This window comes from Zea mays, chromosome 1, assembly GCF_902167145.1.
Source record: "Zea mays cultivar B73 chromosome 1, Zm-B73-REFERENCE-NAM-5.0, whole genome shotgun sequence".
Lineage (NCBI taxonomy): Eukaryota > Viridiplantae > Streptophyta > Magnoliopsida > Poales > Poaceae > Zea > Zea mays.
Window position 1 is genome coordinate 223,514,932 of NC_050096.1, and position 19,282 is coordinate 223,534,213.

General features: G+C 47.2%; 1 protein-coding gene and 1 pseudogene across 1 annotated transcript; one reads left to right on the top strand and one right to left on the bottom strand.

The window, feature by feature from the left end:
• Positions 1-5,437: 5,437 nt before the first annotated feature.
• On the top strand, positions 5,438-11,300 carry LOC103643324 (probable alpha,alpha-trehalose-phosphate synthase [UDP-forming] 9). The gene is made up of 4 exons (XM_008666475.3): positions 5,438-5,810; positions 7,985-10,043; positions 10,225-10,498; positions 10,590-11,300. Exons 2-4 carry the CDS (start codon positions 8,062-8,064, stop codon positions 10,929-10,931), a joined length of 2,598 nt encoding a protein of 865 aa, XP_008664697.1. The 5' UTR covers positions 5,438-5,810; positions 7,985-8,061; the 3' UTR covers positions 10,932-11,300.
• A 434-nt stretch (positions 11,301-11,734) lies between these two features.
• Positions 11,735-12,558, bottom strand: LOC103645307 (zinc finger CCCH domain-containing protein 31-like; annotated as a pseudogene).
• Between the last annotated feature and the right edge of the window lie 6,724 nt (positions 12,559-19,282).

Below are 19,282 nucleotides of genomic sequence, written 5' to 3' on the forward strand. Positions count from 1 at the left end.
TGATTTGTCACTAAAATAAAAGGTTATTTGTTGGTTTTAAACGTTAGTAATTGCTACGAAGTAGCATAATTTATATGAAGCGCATCCAGTTTTTATTGATGCATTACTTTAGCAATCACTCCATATTTTGATCTATCTTTTTTATAAGTTTGAGTTCATGTGACTTATTTTAGAAACTTGAGCTCACAAACTTTCTTTAATTTGGTCTCTGTATGGTGGAATTATGTCATTTTATAATCTCTGTTCGTTCAGTCAGTCGTTGTGAACTCTCTTCTAATCGCTCACTTTATTGGTCGTGTTGTACCAATACACATTGGATGGAGTAAACAATAACATCAGTTAACCAAATCAAAAAAAATATTATATAGAGAGCGGAGACAATCAATAAAAAATATTGATTTTTTTATATTTTACATAGATATTGTTATAAACCGTCGTAACGTACGAGCAACCGACTAGTGTACTGTCATTTTTGTCTTCCTAGGTTGAGTGGTCTTCTTCAAAACCTTTTGCCTAAAAAAACGAGGCGCATAGCAATTTCTCTCTTTCCTGTCGACATTTCTGTTAGACTACCCGTCTAGGGTTTGTGCTATTCCCTGTGTAATGACCGTTATACCCCTGTGTAATGGGCCTTGGCCCAGTTACTCTCCCTATTTAATACCACTCCCAACCCCTGATTAGGGTATGGGTTCCTATTCTAACATGGTATCAGCCTAGGTTTAGGGTTTTTTTCCTGCAACCGCTGCAGCCGCTGGGAGCTCTCCTCCCCTGCAGCCGCCACCCCTACAGCCAGCCAGCCGCCGGCCCCCAGCCAGCCGCCAGCCCCCATCCCGCCGGCCCATCTCCCTCAAACGCCCGCGCCGCCTGCAGGCCCGGCATCCCCTGCCTGCCGCGCCGCCGCGCGCCGTGCTTCCCCAGGCGCGCCGCCGTCCGCGCCTCCAGCCGTCAGGGCCGCGCGACGGCCGGACCCGACGCCCCCCCCAGCCGCCGCGCCGGCCGGACCCTCCCGCCGCCGCGTCAGGAAGCCGCCCAGCCTGGGCCGCGCGCCAGGAAGCCGCCCAGCCAGGGCCACGCGCCGCCCCGCGCTCCGGCCGGACCGTCGGTCCTGCAACCGCCGCGCCAGGAAGCCGCCCAAGGCCGACCTCGCCGATCCCGCGCGCCCGGCCGCCTCAGGCCCGCGCCCAGACGCGACTCCGCGCCTTCTCCCTCTGCTCCCACCGGGCCACGCACCTGCGCCGTCTCCTCCAGCCGCCGGTGCCGTGCGCGGCTTGTGTCCTTCCGCGCCAGCGCCGCCGGATCCGCCCCGGCTCGCTTCTTCCCCTTCTCTGTCGGCCGGTGTCCAGCCGGCCTCCTCCCCTCGCTCCCGTCATCCGCTGGTCCCCAGCCGCCCTTCTCTCTGCCGCGAGCACTCCCCGCTGCGGCCTCCTCTTCACTTGCCGTCAGACGTTGTCGGCCCCAACTCCTTGCCAAGCCGCCCGACTCGATCCTCCTGGCAGCGTGCGCCCTTCTGGACGGCCCTCCTCACTACTCGCGCCGCTGCGCTTCCCCTACCAGTGTTTTCCCCACCCACACCGATTCCATGACGTCACCCCCGCTGTACATGAGCTTTACCTCGCCCGTCGCTCCTGTGACTGTGCGTGCCCTCCTCCACAACGGCCAGCTCATCCGGGGCATGTTCGTGTCCTTCGATCCAGTCTGGAACCCTATTCTCCGGGACTGCGTTGAGATCCACCCTCAGGCGGGCCGCCACGTGCCTGGACCGCTAGTCTTCCCATGTGCTGCGATCGCCTCCCTAGCGGTTGAGCCCGTGTCATCTCCCTCCCCACCTAGCGCCTCTATCGGGGCACCTTCTTTAGCCCTCTCCGCTCACACCGTACCTTCGCCACCAACACCTCCCCCTCCCACCACCGATTGGGTGGTTGACTCCGGGGCCTCCTTCCACACTACCCCCACAACTAGTTCGTTACTCCACTCCCATCCACCACACCCCTCACATCCTTCCTCCATAGTCGTTGGGAACGGTTCCACCCTCCCGGTCACCTCAGTAGGTGCATCGGTTCTTCCAGGACCATTCTGCCTTAACGACGTCCTTGTTGCTCCTGGACTGACTCATTCCCTCCTCTCGGTTCGTCGCTTCACTAGTGACAACCACTGCTCTATGGAGTTCGACCCCTGGGGTCTCACCATACGCCACCTTCCCACACATGCTGTGCTCGCTCGCTGTGACAGCTCCGGCCCCCTCTATTCCATTCACTTGCCCACCACTCCCCACACCGGAGCAGCCTCATCTCCTGCCCTTACTACTACCACCACCTCCTCCGCCATTTGGCACCGTCGCCTTGGGCACCCTGGACCTGACGTCATGTCCCAGCTTGCCGGCCACTCTGACATATCCTATACTCGGGGCTCTTCTGCGCACCTCTGTCATGCTTGTCAGCTTGGCCGTCACTCCCGTCTTCCTTTTTCCACCTCCACGTCCAGGGCTGTTCAGGCCTTTGATCTTGTCCACTGTGATCTCTGGACGTCTCCTGTCCTTAGCCTCTCCGGCTACAAATACTACCTGGTCATTCTGGACGACTACTCTCATTTCCTTTGGACTTTCCCCCTTCGGCTGAAGTCCGACACGTTCACCACCCTCACTCACTTCTTCGCCTGGGTATCCACCCAGTTCCGGCGCCCGGTTCGTGCCTTGCAGTGCGACAATGGTCGCGAGTTCGACAACAACGCCTCCCGATCATTCTTCCTCACTCACGGCGTCCAGCTGCGTCTCTCGTGCCCCTACACCTCTGCTCAGAACGGCCGGGCCGAGCGCATGATCCGCACCACCACCAACATGATCCGTTGCCTTCTCTTTCAGGCGTCTCTCCCTGCTACCTACTGGGCAGAGGCCCTTCATACCGCCACGCATCTCCTCAACCGTCTTCCCTCGAAGGCGGTGAGCCACCCTACACCTCACTTCGCCCTGTACGGCACAGCCCCTTCCTACGACCACCTGCGCGTGTTTGGCTGTGCCTGCTACCCTAACACTTCCGCTACCGCCCCTCACAAGCTCTCTCCTCGCTCCACTCGCTGCCTCTTCCTCGGCTACTCTCCTGACCACAAGGGGTATCGGTGTCTTGACCTCACCTCCCACCGCATCATCATCTCTCGTCACGTCGTCTTCGACGAAGATGTGTTTCCCCTTGCAGGCTCCACCACACCCACCGATCTCGACTCACTCCTCGAGTCCGATCCGGTTCCCCCCACCCCCGGCGCCACGCCTTGCGCCGTTGCCTGCGCCTCGCGCGGCCACGACGATCATGCCTGCGTCATGCGCGGACACCTCGATCCTGCCTGCGCCACGCGCGGCCCCGTCGACCCCGCCTGCGCCACGCGCGGCCCCGTCGACCACGCCTGCGCCACGCGCGGCCCCGTCGACCCTGCCTGCGCCACGCGCGGCCCCGTCGACCCCGCCTGCGCCACGCGCGGCCCCGTCGGTCCTGCCTGCACCACGCACGGCCCCGTCGGTCCCGCCTGCGCCACGCGCGGCCCCGTCGACCCCGCCTGCGCCACGCGCGGCCCCGTCGACTCCGGCTCGATTCGCCAACCCCGCCCTCGTCTACCATCGCCGCGGCCACGCCACTACCTCGGCACCCCCCGACGCGTGCCCATCGACGAGCGCGGCCCGCTTCGCCGACCCCGCCGTCGTCTATCACCGCCGTGAGCCGGCCCCTCCTGCCGCTCCCGACGTTCCGGTGGCTCACTCCGAGTCATCCGTTTACCACCCGGTCGCCATCCATCGCGACCCCGGGCACGTCCACCCGATGGTGACTCGACGCGCTGCTGGCGTTCTCCGCCCCGTCGACCGGCTCATCCTGGCAGCCGCTACGACCAGCACTCCACCCGACGCTTCCCCGGTACCCTCCTCCGTTCGCACTGCCCTCGCCGACCCACACTGGCGTCGCGCTATGGAGGAGGAGTACGCGGCCCTCTTGGCCAACCACACTTGGGACCTGGTGCCGCGTCCACCAGACACCAACGTGGTCACCGGCAAGTGGCTATTTCGCCACAAGCTAACCTCAGACGGCTCCCTCGACCGCTACAAGGCCCGTTGGGTCCTTCGGGGCTTCACCCAGCGCCCCGGAGTGGACTACGACGAGACCTTCAGCCCTGTCGTCAAGTTCGCCACTGTTCGCGCCGTCCTCTCCCTCGCCCTCTCCCGCGACTGGGCGATCCATCAGCTCGATGTCAAGAATGCCTTCCTCCATGGCACTCTGACGGAGACTGTCTACTGCAGCCAGCCCACCGGCTTCGTCGACGCTGACCGTCCGGACCTGGTTTGCCGGCTGAACCGATCCTTGTACGGCCTCAAGCAGGCGCCACGGGCTTGGTACAGCCGCTTCGCCTCCTACCTGGCCTCTGTCGGCTTCGTCGAGGCCAAGTCGGACACGTCCCTGTTCATCTACCGGCGCGGCGACGACACCGTCTACCTCCTGCTCTACGTCGACGACATTGTGCTCACGGCATCCACCGCCGACCTCCTTCAGCGCACGATCGTCGCCCTTCAGCGAGAGTTCGCGATGAAGGACCTGGGGCCCCTCCACCACTTCCTCGGCGTCACCGCCGAACGTCGGCCCCAGGGTCTCTTCCTCCACCAGCGCCAGTACGCCATCGACATCCTGGAGCGGGCTGGCATGTCTGACTGCAAGCCCTGCTCCACGCCTGTCGACACTCAGGCGAAGCTCTCTGAGGACGACGGGCCTCCGGTCGCCGACGCGACGTCCTACCGGAGCCTCACCGGCGCGCTCCAGTACCTCACGTTCTCCAGGCCCGACATCGCTTACGCCGTCCAGCAGGTGTGCCTGCATATGCACACTCCGCGGGAGCCCCATCTCACTGCGCTCAAGCGGATTCTACGCTACCTCCGCGGCTCCCTCGACTACGGTCTCCTACTCCGCCCATCCCCGACGTCGGAGCTCGTGGTCTACACCGACGCTGACTGGGCTGGCTGTCCCGACACGCGTCGGTCCACCTCCGGCTACGCCGTCTTCCTGGGCGCCAACCTCGTCTCTTGGGCCGCCAAGAGGCAGCCCGTCGTCTCTCGCTCCAGCGCTGAGGCCGAGTACCGTGCCGTGGCCAATGGCGTGGCCGAGGCCTCCTGGCTGCGCCAGCTCCTCCACGAGCTCCACAGTCCCCTCCAGCGCGCCACCCTCGTCTACTGCGACAACGTCAGCGCGGTCTACCTCTCTACCAACCCCGTGCAGCATCAGCGCACGAAGCATGTGGAGATCGACCTGCACTTCGTCCGCGAGCGTGTCGCTGCCGGTGACGTCCGCGTTCTCAGCGTCCCCACCACGCTTCAGTTCGCCGACATCTTTACCAAGGGGTTACCGTCGAGTGTCTTTTTAGACTTCCGATCCAGTCTCAACATCTGTACAGGATAGAGTTGTGACTGCGGGGGGTGTTAGACTACCCGTCTAGGGTTTGTGCTATTCCCTGTGTAATGACCGTTATACCCCTGTGTAATGGGCCTTGGCCCAGTTACTCTCCCTATTTAATACCACTCCCAACCCCTGATTAGGGTATGGGTTCCTATTCTAACAATTTCTTTAACCTCGCCCGCGTGGCCGCGTCCCCGTCTCTATCTGTTCCTCTCTCCCAACTCCAGTCTAATGTTCTCATAGGAGGAGGGCGAGAGAAGCGAGCGAGCGAGCGAGGAAGCTGGAGCAAAACAAGCCGGTGGACCAAGTATTCGGTGACGAAGCTGAGGCGAAGGAGAGGAGGAAGGGAAGGGCCACGATCGAAGAGTGAGCGCGTCTCGTTTGATCTGGGTGAGCACCGGCTTGCGCCGTGCTTTCATTTACCTTTTGCTGTTTCTTCGGGTTTCCAGTTGTAGGGCTGCTGGCTGTAGAAGGTTCGATCTTGGCAGCAGTTTTGAACTGGATGCAGCGGCGATTTTGGTTTAGGGATTTTGTGAAATTCTTTTTTTTTCATTCGTCGCGAGTGGCTGCAATCTGCTTCTCTGTCTGGTCTCCTGTGAGAAGTTGATTTGGTTTTGGCTACCGTTCGTTTGAAATGATATGTAACGTGAAGGGGGATTCAAACAAATTTGATGCTGCTTTTGCAATCTTCTTCAAAACTTTCTAATCTTACATTCCCATCCCATTCCTCTTTTGTCGTAAAGATTTTTTGATCTTTAGTTATTACTGCACTACCGTACAAAACACTGGGCATGTTTGGTCGTTTTTGTATTCTCGAACCGGGCGTGAAATTTAGGATGTGTCCTTTGGTATTCGCTGTTACATTGTTCTATCTATAAGCATATCGTGCCGTTTTGTTTCAGTTTGATCAATTTTAGGATGTGTCCTTTCACTGTTGATCTGTTCGTTTCACGCAATAAATCAACCACCGGTTTAGATTCAGACACTCGGTTCATCTTTAGGCACGTTACTTGCTATTTTCGTTGAGATTTTTTTTTACTTCCTATGCATTTCTAGCGATGGAAAGCCAGAAATGTGATTACTATGGAGTTAGAATAATACTATTCTTTTCTTCACCAAGAAACTAGTCATGTCCTGTATATCGATAGCCATGAGCCATCAGCTTTTTCCTCATTGGTTAGAACATTCTATTTCCCAACAAGATTACAGTGTGTGATGTCTCACTGTGATCATAAAGCCCAAGATTTTGCCCCAGTTAGCTGACCATGCCAAGTAGTGACACTTCTGCAGAGCAGCCATGTAGTTGTTTCAAGTGTAAACTCCTGCTGCTCAATGCAATTAGATTTGGTGTTTGATGTAAATTGATCGAAATTGATAAGTTGTGCTTAACACCATGATGCAAATGGCATCAGCTCTTCAGCAGCTAGCTCGAGTTGCATGGGGTCCTGGATCATGTTCCCGTGTCTGCTCTGCCATGCGTTGTTCAGCAGTACGATAGCATGTTGTGTAGGTCATCTCTGGTCGAATAGGTGTCGCAATTTTTTTCCTTGAGTGGCGCATTATGGATCCTGGACCCCTCTGGATTGGAATGCCAAGTACTCTGTGTCTGGAGTCTGCAGGGAGTTGTTGCGTCATGCTGATGGAGTGTGGTATTGGTACTGTAGTGGTGGTCCTGGTATTTCCATTCTTATGTTTTCATGCAAGGGCGCGTGGACCATGCTGTTGTTTGATTAGTTCCTTCTGGAATGGATATTGTGGGCCTCAACTGAAGCAAATATGTTTGTGTTTTGGATCTTTGGAGATGGGATGTGCGATAGGCTATCTCCGGCAGATCTTCTATTCCATCCCCTATCTCATTCCCTATTTCTAACTTCACTCTGCAAACAGTGTCAAATAGTGTCATCTACATTTCCGCGTTCCATATTTTACACTGCCTGTCTAAGACTTTTGTTGCAGTAGATAAAAGCATCCTTATTTCTCAGACCTCAATAAGGTCTCTTCAAAGGTGTAACCTAACAGTTGCTTGCCTATCATCTTTTTTCTTGTTGACATTGTTGTGCTGGAATGAAGTGTTAATGTGCTTGATATGAAGCGATCTTCCTCCTCCTTGTCAATACAATCAATTGGGTTATAAATATTGCATCTGTTTTTTTACTACTCTGTATGCAGTCTGTCTTCCATCACCTAAGCTCTTCTGTGCCGATATTATTCATATTTACTTGCTTTAGATTCCTAACGCTAGAATTGATGAACTGAGTCAATCCACTCAATGTATGTAATTAAACTATCGCAAGTTGTTACAATGTAGTGGGCAATTTTGTAACACTTTTGTGCTTTATACATCATAAACAAGTATTATTTGATATGATTATTGCAAAGCTACACTTCGGTGAAATTGGGCTATTAATCAATGACTTGACATACATCCATTTCTCGCTTTATATGTTTGTTTGTAGTAGGGATATTACGAGTGTTCCAAGATTAATGCATTATATTTGATAGTGTACCAAAAAATGGTAGTTAACATCAAGGTTGGCTGATGTACTCTGTTTATTCTTTGACAGGAATTCATTTCGTACAGTGCTAACGACTTTGATACAGAGGCATAAACAATCTAGCCTAAGAGAAGAACACTGGAACCATGGTTTCAAAATCATACTCAAATCTGCTAGACCTGACCTCTGGAGATGGATTTGACTTTCGACAACCTTTTAAGTCTCTTCCTCGTGTCGTAACTTCTCCTGGTATTATATCTGACACTGATTGGGATACAATAAGTGATGGTGATTCAGTTGGTTCAGCATCTTCTACTGAGAGGAAAATAATCGTTGCCAACTTCCTTCCGTTGAATTGTACAAGAGATGAAACTGGGGTGCTTTCCTTCTCATTGGATCATGATGCGCTTCTCATGCAACTTAAAGATAGTTTTTCAAATGAGACTGATGTTGTGTATGTGGGCAGTTTGAAGGTTCAGGTAGATCCTGGTGAGCAGGACCAAGTTGCACAGAAGCTTCTTAGAGAATATCGATGCATACCTACTTTTCTCCCATCTGACCTACAGCAGCAGTTCTATCATGGCTTCTGTAAACAACAATTATGGCCACTTTTTCATTATATGCTTCCAATTTGCCTTGACAAGGGTGAGCTATTTGATCGCAGCCTGTTTCAAGCTTATGTCCGAGCCAACAAACTTTTTGCAGATAAAGTTATGGAAGCAATCAATGCAGATGATGACTTCGTTTGGGTTCATGATTATCATCTCATGTTGCTCCCTACATTCTTGAGGAAGAGGTTACACCGAATAAAGATTGGTTTCTTCCTTCACAGTCCTTTTCCCTCCTCAGAAATCTATAGGACTCTGCCTGTAAGGGATGAAATCCTGAAGTCACTGCTTAATGCTGATCTCATTGGTTTCCAAACATTTGACTATGCCCGCCACTTCCTATCTTGCTGTAGCAGATTGCTAGGCCTGCATTATGAGTCAAAACGTGGTTACATTGGAATAGAGTATTTTGGCCGAACAGTGAGCCTGAAGATCCTTTCCGTGGGTGTCCATATTGGTCGGCTTGAATCTGTCTTAAAATTGCCTGCTACAGTTAGTAAGGTTCAAGAAATTGAACAAAGGTATAAGGGCAAGATACTGATGTTAGGTGTAGATGACATGGACATCTTCAAAGGGATAAGTCTGAAATTTCTTGGACTGGAGCTTCTTCTGGACAGAAACCCAAAGCTTAGAGAGAAGGTTGTCCTTGTACAAATCATCAATCCAGCAAGAAGCACAGGGAAGGACGTGCAAGAAGCTATTACAGAAGCTGTCTCTGTGGCTGAAAGGATTAATACAAATTATGGTTCTTCAAGTTACAAGCCTGTTGTCCTAATTGATCACCACATACCATTTTATGAAAAGATTGCATTCTATGCTGCGTCTGATTGCTGTATTGTAAATGCTGTGAGGGATGGCATGAACTTAGTACCATATGAGTATACTGTTTGCCGACAGGGAAATGAGGAGATTGATAAACTCAGAGGTCTTGGCAAAGACACCCATCACACAAGCACACTTATTGTTTCGGAGTTTGTGGGTTGCTCCCCATCTCTTAGTGGTGCTTTCAGGGTAAATCCTTGGAGTGTCGATGATGTGGCGGATGCCTTGTGCCGTGCAACTGATTTGACTGAATCCGAGAAACGGCTGCGGCATGAAAAGCATTATCGCTATGTCAGTACTCATGATGTTGCTTACTGGGCACGCAGCTTTGCTCAAGATCTGGAAAGAGCATGCAAAGATCATTATAGCAGAAGGTGTTGGGCGATTGGATTCGGTCTGAATTTTAGAGTTATTGCTCTTTCTCCTGGCTTCAGAAAGCTGTCGTCAGAGCACTTTGTTTCTTCTTATAACAAGGCTTCTAGAAGAGCAATATTTCTTGATTACGATGGCACACTTGTGCCCCAGTCATCAATCAACAAAGCTCCAAGTGAAGAAGTCATTTCCGTTCTTAACACCTTATGTAATGATCCAAAGAACATTGTGTTTATAGTAAGTGGACGAGGACGTGATTCCCTTGATGAGTGGTTTTCTCCGTGTGAGAAGCTTGGTCTAGCGGCAGAACATGGCTATTTTATCAGGTATGCCAAGCTATCATTATTGTTACACACACACACGCACATGCCCGCACACTTTTTCGATAAAGGAAGCTTTATAAAAAGGTTACCAAGAACTTAACATCAAGGGGATACAAAGTCTTGGTACATTGCCCGCACGCTATTTTATCCTTTTCTCAGGATGTGATGAACTACCCGTTTTCAGATGGAGCAAGGAAGCCGCATGGGAGTCAAGCTATTCAAGGCCGCAGCAAGAATGGAAGCACATTGCCGAACCTGTGATGCAGGTATACACAGAGACAACAGATGGATCTTCAATCGAGTCAAAGGAAAGCGCCCTAGTATGGCACTATTTGGACGCGGACCATGATTTCGGTTCCTTCCAAGCAAAGGAGCTACAAGGTCATCTTGAGAGGGTGCTATCGAATGAGCCTGTTGTTGTGAAGTGTGGTCATTATATTGTAGAGGTGAAACCACAGGTATTATATTCCCTTCGGCGTCCTAATCACTACCATTTCACTGCTGTATTGGTTACACCTCAATATTAACTGAACAACTTCACTCATGCAGGGAGTTAGCAAGGGGCTTGCTGTCAACAAGCTGATTCACACACTGGTCAAGAACGGGAAGGCACCGGATTTCCTGATGTGCGTCGGCAACGACAGATCTGATGAGGACATGTTTGAAAGCATCAACGGTATGACCTCCAACGCTGTCTTATCACCCACAATGCCGGAGCTGTTTGCCTGTTCAGTCGGTCAGAAGCCCAGCAAAGCAAAATATTATGTGGACGACACCAGCGAAGTAATCAGATTGCTCAAGAATGTAACCCGCATCCCCTCGCAGCGGCAGGATGTCAGTGCCAGCCATGGGCGTGTGACCTTCAGAGGCGTGCTCGATTACGTGGACTAGGCACCACCACTTAGTTACTCGAAAAATTATTAGCTGGGAAGCATGTAAATTCCACCGTCTTCTGCCTCTCAATGGTTCATTCTAGGAGGGTGTGTTAATCCAGAATTGTAGTGTAGCCTACATGAATCGTCACCATTACACAAACAGCGTAAATGTGTTCGCCGTTTCAGGGTTCAGGTGATGTGTGTAGGCAATTTTGGTAGGGAAGGGGGGAGCTGCTGCTGGAGGTTCGCGGTGTGAAAGGGAGGCCTCTTGTTCAAACAGTAATTGGTTGTCTGAATCTGTTCTCCTGCTGCTATATTGATGATCGTGTTAGTTCTAAAATTTATCTGTGGGTGAATTGCAGCACAGCATTAGCGCTTGACTCGATTCATGGGCTTGTTTTTCACGAAGAAGAGGACGTTCTTCGTTCATCACTCTGAAATATGATTGCGATACTCTCAACAAGATGCTCTAAATAGCTTATTATAGCACTAGGTGAACGGCCGTACGTTGTTACGGAGTGAATATATTATGATAAGATATATTGAAACTAAAAAATTAATTTTATTTTGTATTTTTATTAACATATTTTAAAGTTAATAATTTTTATATAAGTATTATACATCAAACAAATCCATCACGCACATTAAAATTGCAATGTTTATCGACCACTCAAGTAATCTGCCCTGGTAACCTAAATAATCAAAATAGGGCAACGATCAGCGACCACCTTGTGGTAAGATAGAAAAATAACAAGCAGAAATTTATAATACAAGATATAGTGTATTGCATCTGAGTACAAGTACATGTAGGTCCACCAAATAGGTTTGTCACAAGGAAACAAAACTAAGAACTGTATAAGAAGATAAATCAATGTCCCCAATAACCGTAGCAATAACTTGTACTATTTGTACCAACCATTTCAAGCTTGATTTCACAGTATCAAAAGGAGAGAGCACAGGGCATCTCATTATGCCTAGAGCACCTCGACTCTCAGGCAGCACTTCTCCGTTGCTCATTCTCGCCATGGGCGAAGTGGCACCGGTCGCCGGAAGTACAAGCACCCTTCACGAAGATCTCGCACAACTTCGTCTTGTAGTTGCTGCTCCTGCCCCAAGGCCGCCGCCTCGCCCTCCCGCTGGCGCGCGCGACAACATATGGGTTTTTCGCCAGCATGCTTGCACTGATGGTCATGATGAGATCGCGCAAAGTCGTTGGTTTGATTGATTTGGTTAAAATTGCCTTCTAGCTCGATGTTCTTCAGCTTGGGGTTAGACTCGTGGTTGCGGATGGAGAGCTTGACACATGTAACCCTGCTTGTCTGTTTAGTGTTGACCCTGCCCTTGCCCATTATGCCACCGGCGAGAGAGGCATCCATACTGATCTTGGCAGTCACCAATGCATCAAAGTTTTCTGCTTGAGGGTCCATGACAGCTGGCTGCATAGGTTCAGCTCGTCCATATCAACCAACCATAGGAGTTCCTTCTTGCTGCATCACCTTTCTGCTATGGAGCTTCAGTTGCTGCTTGAAGCGGATCACTTTCCTGCACTGGACAAAATAGCAAGAAATCGTGTAGATCAGAAATCAGATATGTTGTGTTCTTCACTCCGATTTTGAATGAGAAGATCAAATGTTTCTTGTAGATAATGCAGACTCTTAAATCCACCACCAGAACCTAGACCTGAAAATCCAAGACATGGAGCATGTTAGGGTTAACTGACCACCTGATGGAAGAAAAACCTGCAAAAAAAGTGTTGCATAAGAACAAGTTCGAGCCTAGGCAGATATATTTGCTATTAAAGTGATTTATAGCAAATTAAATGCTAGGTACAAAAAAGCTTATTATTTGGAACAAAAGAAATATTAAATGAAGAATATTAGGCTCAAATTAGATGTGACAATAGGGCTCACCGCCAAGGCGCCAAGGCTCATTGCAGCATTCCTTGGGCTCCCAGATTCAGATTCTCTATTTTTTCAGAGAGCATTTGTTGTTTACAAACTGTAATGCCTACCTAGGCCGGCATCCACGGTTGGTGCTGCACTATATGTATCGGTTAACCTCATAAACCTACAAAGACGTTAGTTACTGAACTAACATAAACATCAATGCATATACCATTTTAACCATTATCTGTATGGATTCTTCTTAGCAACCTTGGTGGTAAAAATGGAAGGGACAATTGAGCTGCAACATCCATCTAACAAGTGCCTCACAATAGCGTCCATCTAGCAAGTGACAAGAAAATGATAGTACTACTACTTGCAATCATATAAACTTCTTCCATAATGTCATTCGAACGAAAATAATGAATCTACTCTGCACATAAAAACAGGTTCTAATTGATTTCTCTCAAACAGGGTCTAATAATTACCAATAATGAGGAAAATGTGGCTGAAAAACAAATAATATGAAGAGTAATGGTATTTGTGAATATAGACTTGGACAACAATTACAACACTCTATATTAAAGGGATATGAAAGTCAAGATGACTATTTAAATCTATGCAAAACACATGGAAGGAACAGACCATACCGTTGCCATCATGTCTAGTGATTGCTTGACAAAGAGTTCGTAATTACACGGCTTATAAAACAAACCTGCTAGTCAAGTCTCATTCCCATGCGGTTGAAATTATAAAATGGTTGCAATAGAAGGTTTAGATCAACAGAACAATCAACATGATACTTCAAAAATACTTAAGTCAGGAATATGGAGATATACATGATCCAACTAGCAAGATTTCAGAACCAATATTCAGAATTATTCAATGGCAGCGTTGTGATGAAAGCAAGTAACTTGCCATACCTCTACCATATAGTTTGAAGCAAGTACTATCATGAGTTAACATTCATCAACACATTTTAGTTACATAGATTACCAAAATCAGAACTATGAAACAATAGCTGCAAACAAATTTCCAGTTAAATCATTTTTGCCTGGAATAGGTATTTTGAGGTTGAAAAATTCCCATGGAACTGTTTTGTCATCGACATACCTTTTGTCCTGTTTCTTTCAGTTCTTTGGTTTTATAAATAAAATTTACACCCTAAAACAGGGACACAGAAACTCAGCGCTTAGATAATGCAAAGAAATAAGGCATGCGAATGGGACAGAAATGACATATTTACCTAAATCATTGATCAATACCAAAGTAAGAACACCTCTATTGAAAACCGTTCATTGATCTACAATATTTCTTCGAGAGTCATAGCTGAAACATTAACGATTTGGGAAACCCGATGTTTGAAACCTTGGCGAAAATTGCTGAAACTCAGGTGCAGTTCAGAACTGAATTTCAGTTCTATCTAAGTCATTACAGAGATGAACTTAGTTATTAAATAATCTCAGTTCTTTGGTTACAAACAATTATACTTTCTGGTAGTTGGAACCTACCATACATCCAAAGAACAGACCGGGTTCGAATTATACGTACCTTGATGTATCCCTGGAGCCTGGCGATGAGCTAGCCACTGTACTGGTCGACAGTGGGGAAGCTGATGGTCCAGACAGACAGGATGAAGTAGTTCATGGTGATGTCGTTGGTGCCGATAGAGACTACGTACAACCATTGTTGGCGATCTCGGCGGCCTTAGGCGCCCCGACCTACATTCACTAGCCAGTGAGTGTGCTTGGCTCCCAAGAGGTCCTATAAATACAGTTGTAGGTTAATTGTCAAGGCATAGAGGAATAGTTTACAAAAAACTATAATGCTAATATTCTTTTTAGTTCAGCAGTATTATGTGATGAAAGCACCTACTGATATGGTGTTAACTCTGATTTTGCCTTTTCATCCAGCTTCGAATGCAAGCACCTATATCGACAAGTTTATAAATGTAAAAGAGAAAAGAAATTCATCGGAAAAGAAATAATTTAAGTACACAATTATGCAAGACCATACTCGTGTATCACTCTCAAGAGCTGCTTTAGCAGAACTCATCCCACATTCCCACCACCATACCTACGAGAGAATAAACTCAATATAACAGTCACAAGGTATCATAGCACAAAAAATTAGCTCCATCATGCAAGCACATATATCGACAGGTTTATAAATGTAAGAGGGAAGAAATTCATGGGAAAATAAAGAATTTAGGTACACAACACAATTATGCAAGACCATACCCGTGTATCACTCTCAAGAGCTGCTGGTGTTCCTCCTCCTTGGCCCGCCGTGCCGCAAGATGGCGAGGGCCCGACCCCTCGTGCATTGTCGCTCCCACGCAAGGAGGGAGAAGATCCTGAGGAAGCTGCAAAAACTTCGGCGAGGGATGAAAGATTCAACACCGAGCAACGATGGCGATGAAACTCTGTGCATACATCCTGCCTCCAAAATCTATGATCCTTACACACAGGTAGGGGGTCAGAAGATAGCTTGGCCTCTCCAATAACGCTACAATAAATATCTCCATTGCTACAAAAAAACTTAGTTCACTTCATCGGATCAGTCTGTAACCTAAATTTTTTTTTCAGAAAGTTAGTATACACGATATACCATGCGAGTCAACAACTATAGTACACTTCAGAAAAACTAAGATATGGTTAAAATGATTAATCATGCCTCCGACAATTTCCTAAATCGTGATTTGAAGTTCTAGAATTTCTTACATTTCACTTCACTGATTTGAAGGTCTTAGCTGCACACTACACATTTGTAACACCTCAAAATCTTACTTTAAGAATTTAGTAATACTCTCCCAAGGTTTTGAATTAAGACATATTTGACTAAGGATTTTTTTACCTTTGAAGTCACTCTTCCCAAGATGTAGATACTTTCTATAAAAAAATTAAACAAAAGAGACCTATTATCCCTAGTTGAAGTATATGGAAGAAAATCATGTTAAACTATTTCCTAATAACTAGTCTACGGTAGAAATTATATTTCTTTAAAGATAAAAGAATATGTGTGCATGGCATGTTTTAGGGAGTAATTATTTGAAGAAATGTAATCATAAGTATATAAAAGAAATAAAATAAATAAGGTTAAGGCAAACAAGAAGAGTTATATTGGGATTTTTATTGTGCATTTGAAATGTGAAAATTCAAAACAGGAATTTAAACAGTTTGAATGAGAATAAGAAAAGAAATCAGAAAAAGAAAAGAAAAAGAAAAGAAAAATGGGCAAAGTGGTTCTTGGGATGAATTCCCTCCCCTTGGCCCATTACCATTCCTTCCACCGCGCGGCCCACTCCATTTTCCCCTTCTTCTGCGCATCGAGCCTCTGATGGGTGGGTCCCACGAGCAGGGCGGTCGACGGGTGCGCCCCGGCGTCATGTGTCGCGGACGGATGGGCCCCTTTGCCAGCCTTTAGCCGCCGCTCGTTGTCCCTGTCGCGTGGGCCTAGGGTGTCAGCTCCATCCTCCCAACTCCTCACCAAGATCCGTGCGCCGATAATGTAACACCCCGGATCCACAAATACCCCAGAATGCTACTAAACTACACATCTAACATTCATATATAAAATTTCGATAGCATCCCCTTTAAAAATTACATAAACGGAGAAGCAACAAAGTATAAATAGATATCATGATAAGAAAACATAACAGACATTAATAATCTGCTAGCAATGGGAACACAACCATAACGACATGAACTGAATTAACCACTGCACACGACTAGTTAAAAACAAACATCCTTTGACAAGAAGTTTCTAATTAAATCATGACTGCTCCTAGGCAGCATTATTATGAGAATGAAGGTGGATGTGCTGCTACTTCCCACTCCCCTTGATGAATAACAAACACCTGCATTGAGTAATGCAAGAGTGAGATGAAACATCTCAGCAAGCAAATTGTTTTGACGAGATATTTAAACCACAAATTGAATTAATCAACATTCTAAAAGAATCACAAATAAGATCAGAAATACTTGTAGATATAGAACTCATTAGTCCCAATATAACCAATACCATCTCATTTCCTCGAACAACCACGATAGGTTGTATAACACTTCCCTGCGTCAACAATACCTGCAAATATCACTCAATGTATGCACAGGAATGCAATGTGTAGGTCCTCTGTCTTCATACCTCTGAGGGTATAAAACCACATCATCTGCAAATATCACTTCAATGAATGCATATGAATGCAATGCATATGTCCTCTGCCTTCATACCTATAAGGGTATGAAGCCGCATCGTACCCCTCCTCGGGCAACATACGATGCTAAGTTATACCGGTACGGTTGGACCAAAGGTCACGACAAAACTTCAGATGCAAATGAGTCATGCAATGTTTATGGCATACTGCATTTATCAATAAACTACACTTCCTTCAGTTACAATACAAACCTCAATTAATACTTCATCTGCCTTCAAGTATAATACAAACCTCAAATAATACTTCATCTGCCTTCAGATACAATACCAACATCAAATAATGCTTCATCTGCCTTCAGATACAATACCAACCTCAAAAAATGCTTCATCTGCCTTCAAGGGTGTGAATTAATCTCATGGGTCATAATCGAACCATAATCATCATCAATATATGATAGAGCATCAATATAATACAATCAAGTAAAATATCATCATATAGTTCAATTATGAAAGAATTTAATAATTCTGAATATTAGAGTGTAAGCGATAGAAGTAAAAGGTCAAAACAGTAGCAACCACCGCTACATTCACTTGCCTTCATCAAAGAAGAAAAATGTACTGGGCATGATCTGGAGTGTAGCCACTTGCTAGCGCGCATAAAACTTAGTACAAATATTTCACAAATATTTGCCAGTAATCAACAGTTCGCTCCTACACTGGAAACCAAGACCTGGTGGAAAGACTCCCACCCTGAACCACATGCCATACAGCAGCAGTGCTGTTTGTTAATTTTGTATCTTTAAAATTATAACAGTGATGATATCAAACAAATACTCTAGGAGTATCTACACAAAATACTCTACAACTTCGATATTCAATGGATAATTAAATTCAGTCATCTATAAGTTCTAAAACATCTGATAAGATAACTGACTGAATATGTTTCAGACAGCAGCAGAGTTAATTTCAAAATTCGTTATCTCCCAAACTACTCAACCAAAAATTATGAAATTCTGCTGGCAGTAAGATCTTTTATCCATCTACAAAAGTCTCTATAGTTGGAAGAGCCGATTCGGCCATTTACTAGATGAAACCTACCAGTGAACAGACCCGCTTATTTTTGTCAGAAAAACCAGAACAGCCACAGTAAAACAAACATAACTGGAGTTTCCAAATTCATATGAATGCACTCTTTAACAATATGGAAAGCTTATGAAATTATCTACAACTTCTTTTACCAACCTAAAGTTTATTTCTGTTGATAAAATTTCCTAAAGCTTAAGAGAACAGATTCTGCATAGAATTGTGAGACTGAAAAACTGCTATAATCAAACTGCAATAACTTTCTGATCTGATGTCCGATTGGGGTGTTCTTCGCGGCCACGGAAAGATCTACAAATTATCTATGACTCGTAGATAGACTTTTTATTTTTTTGAGGCCACCAAGAGCACGGAAAACTGGTAGGAACAGAAACCGTCGAATCTGCCATTCTGCAGAAACTAATTTCGAGATCAAAAACTAACCCTTCATCTAATCCAACCTCTAATCCTTCAATCCCCATGATTCACAACCTCAAAAAACACATAATTACAGGGAGGAACATGGATCTTATCCTTACCTAGGGTTTCCCCAAAAAACTGCAAGAAGAGATGGGGTAGAACATCTCCTTGATCCTCTCTTCCTCTTCAATTCAATGTGCTCCTCCTCTTCTCGATCCTTGCAGCGTGGGGAGATCTAGAGGGGGGAGGAAGTCATGGAGAGGGTATAGGGAGGCTGCAAATGGGGAGGAGAGGAAGAGGGAGGGGGCGGCTGCAACAATTGGGGAGAGGGAGAGGGGTCGGCTAGGGTTGGGGAGGAGAGGGGGGCTCCCATCCATCGGATCGAGATCAATGGCCCGAACTCGCTCTCCCATCTGAGCTCCCGACCCCAGCGAAAAAAATGCCAAAAGATCTACTATTTCCCTGAGGAATGCCTCCTGAAACTCCAAACCCCAATGCCATAGAACATGAAAGAAAAGAGAAATGGAAATTTAACTTCTTTTCAGAAAATTGGGGTACAAAGGTAACAACCACGATGAATCCCACGACCCTCAATGTGCTGGTGTTCCTCGATGCGTATAAGTACGGCTGCGAGCGCCCTTTTCTCCACCCCAGTAATTCGAACCAATCACGGAGTGAGCTTGGAGCGCAGAGGGCGACGACGGAAGAGTGACGGTGATGTCGCGGCTGCAATTGGCTACCACCGTCGTTTAAGCTTGAGCGGGTGGCCTAGGAGATTTGTTAGGGTGCCTCGGTGATGTCCGGGGCCTCGATGTGCTCAGTGTGGGTGCTG

Excerpts from the sequence above, each read along its gene's own strand:
- LOC103643324 (XM_008666475.3), top strand. The coding sequence starts at position 8,062 with ATGGTTTCAAAATCATACTCAAATCTGCTAGACCTGACCTCTGGAGAT. Across the intron at positions 10,044-10,224 it reads GAACATGGCTATTTTATCAG|ATGGAGCAAGGAAGCCGCAT; the intron begins GTATGCCAAGCT and ends ACCCGTTTTCAG. Across the intron at positions 10,499-10,589 it reads TTGTAGAGGTGAAACCACAG|GGAGTTAGCAAGGGGCTTGC; the intron begins GTATTATATTCC and ends TCACTCATGCAG.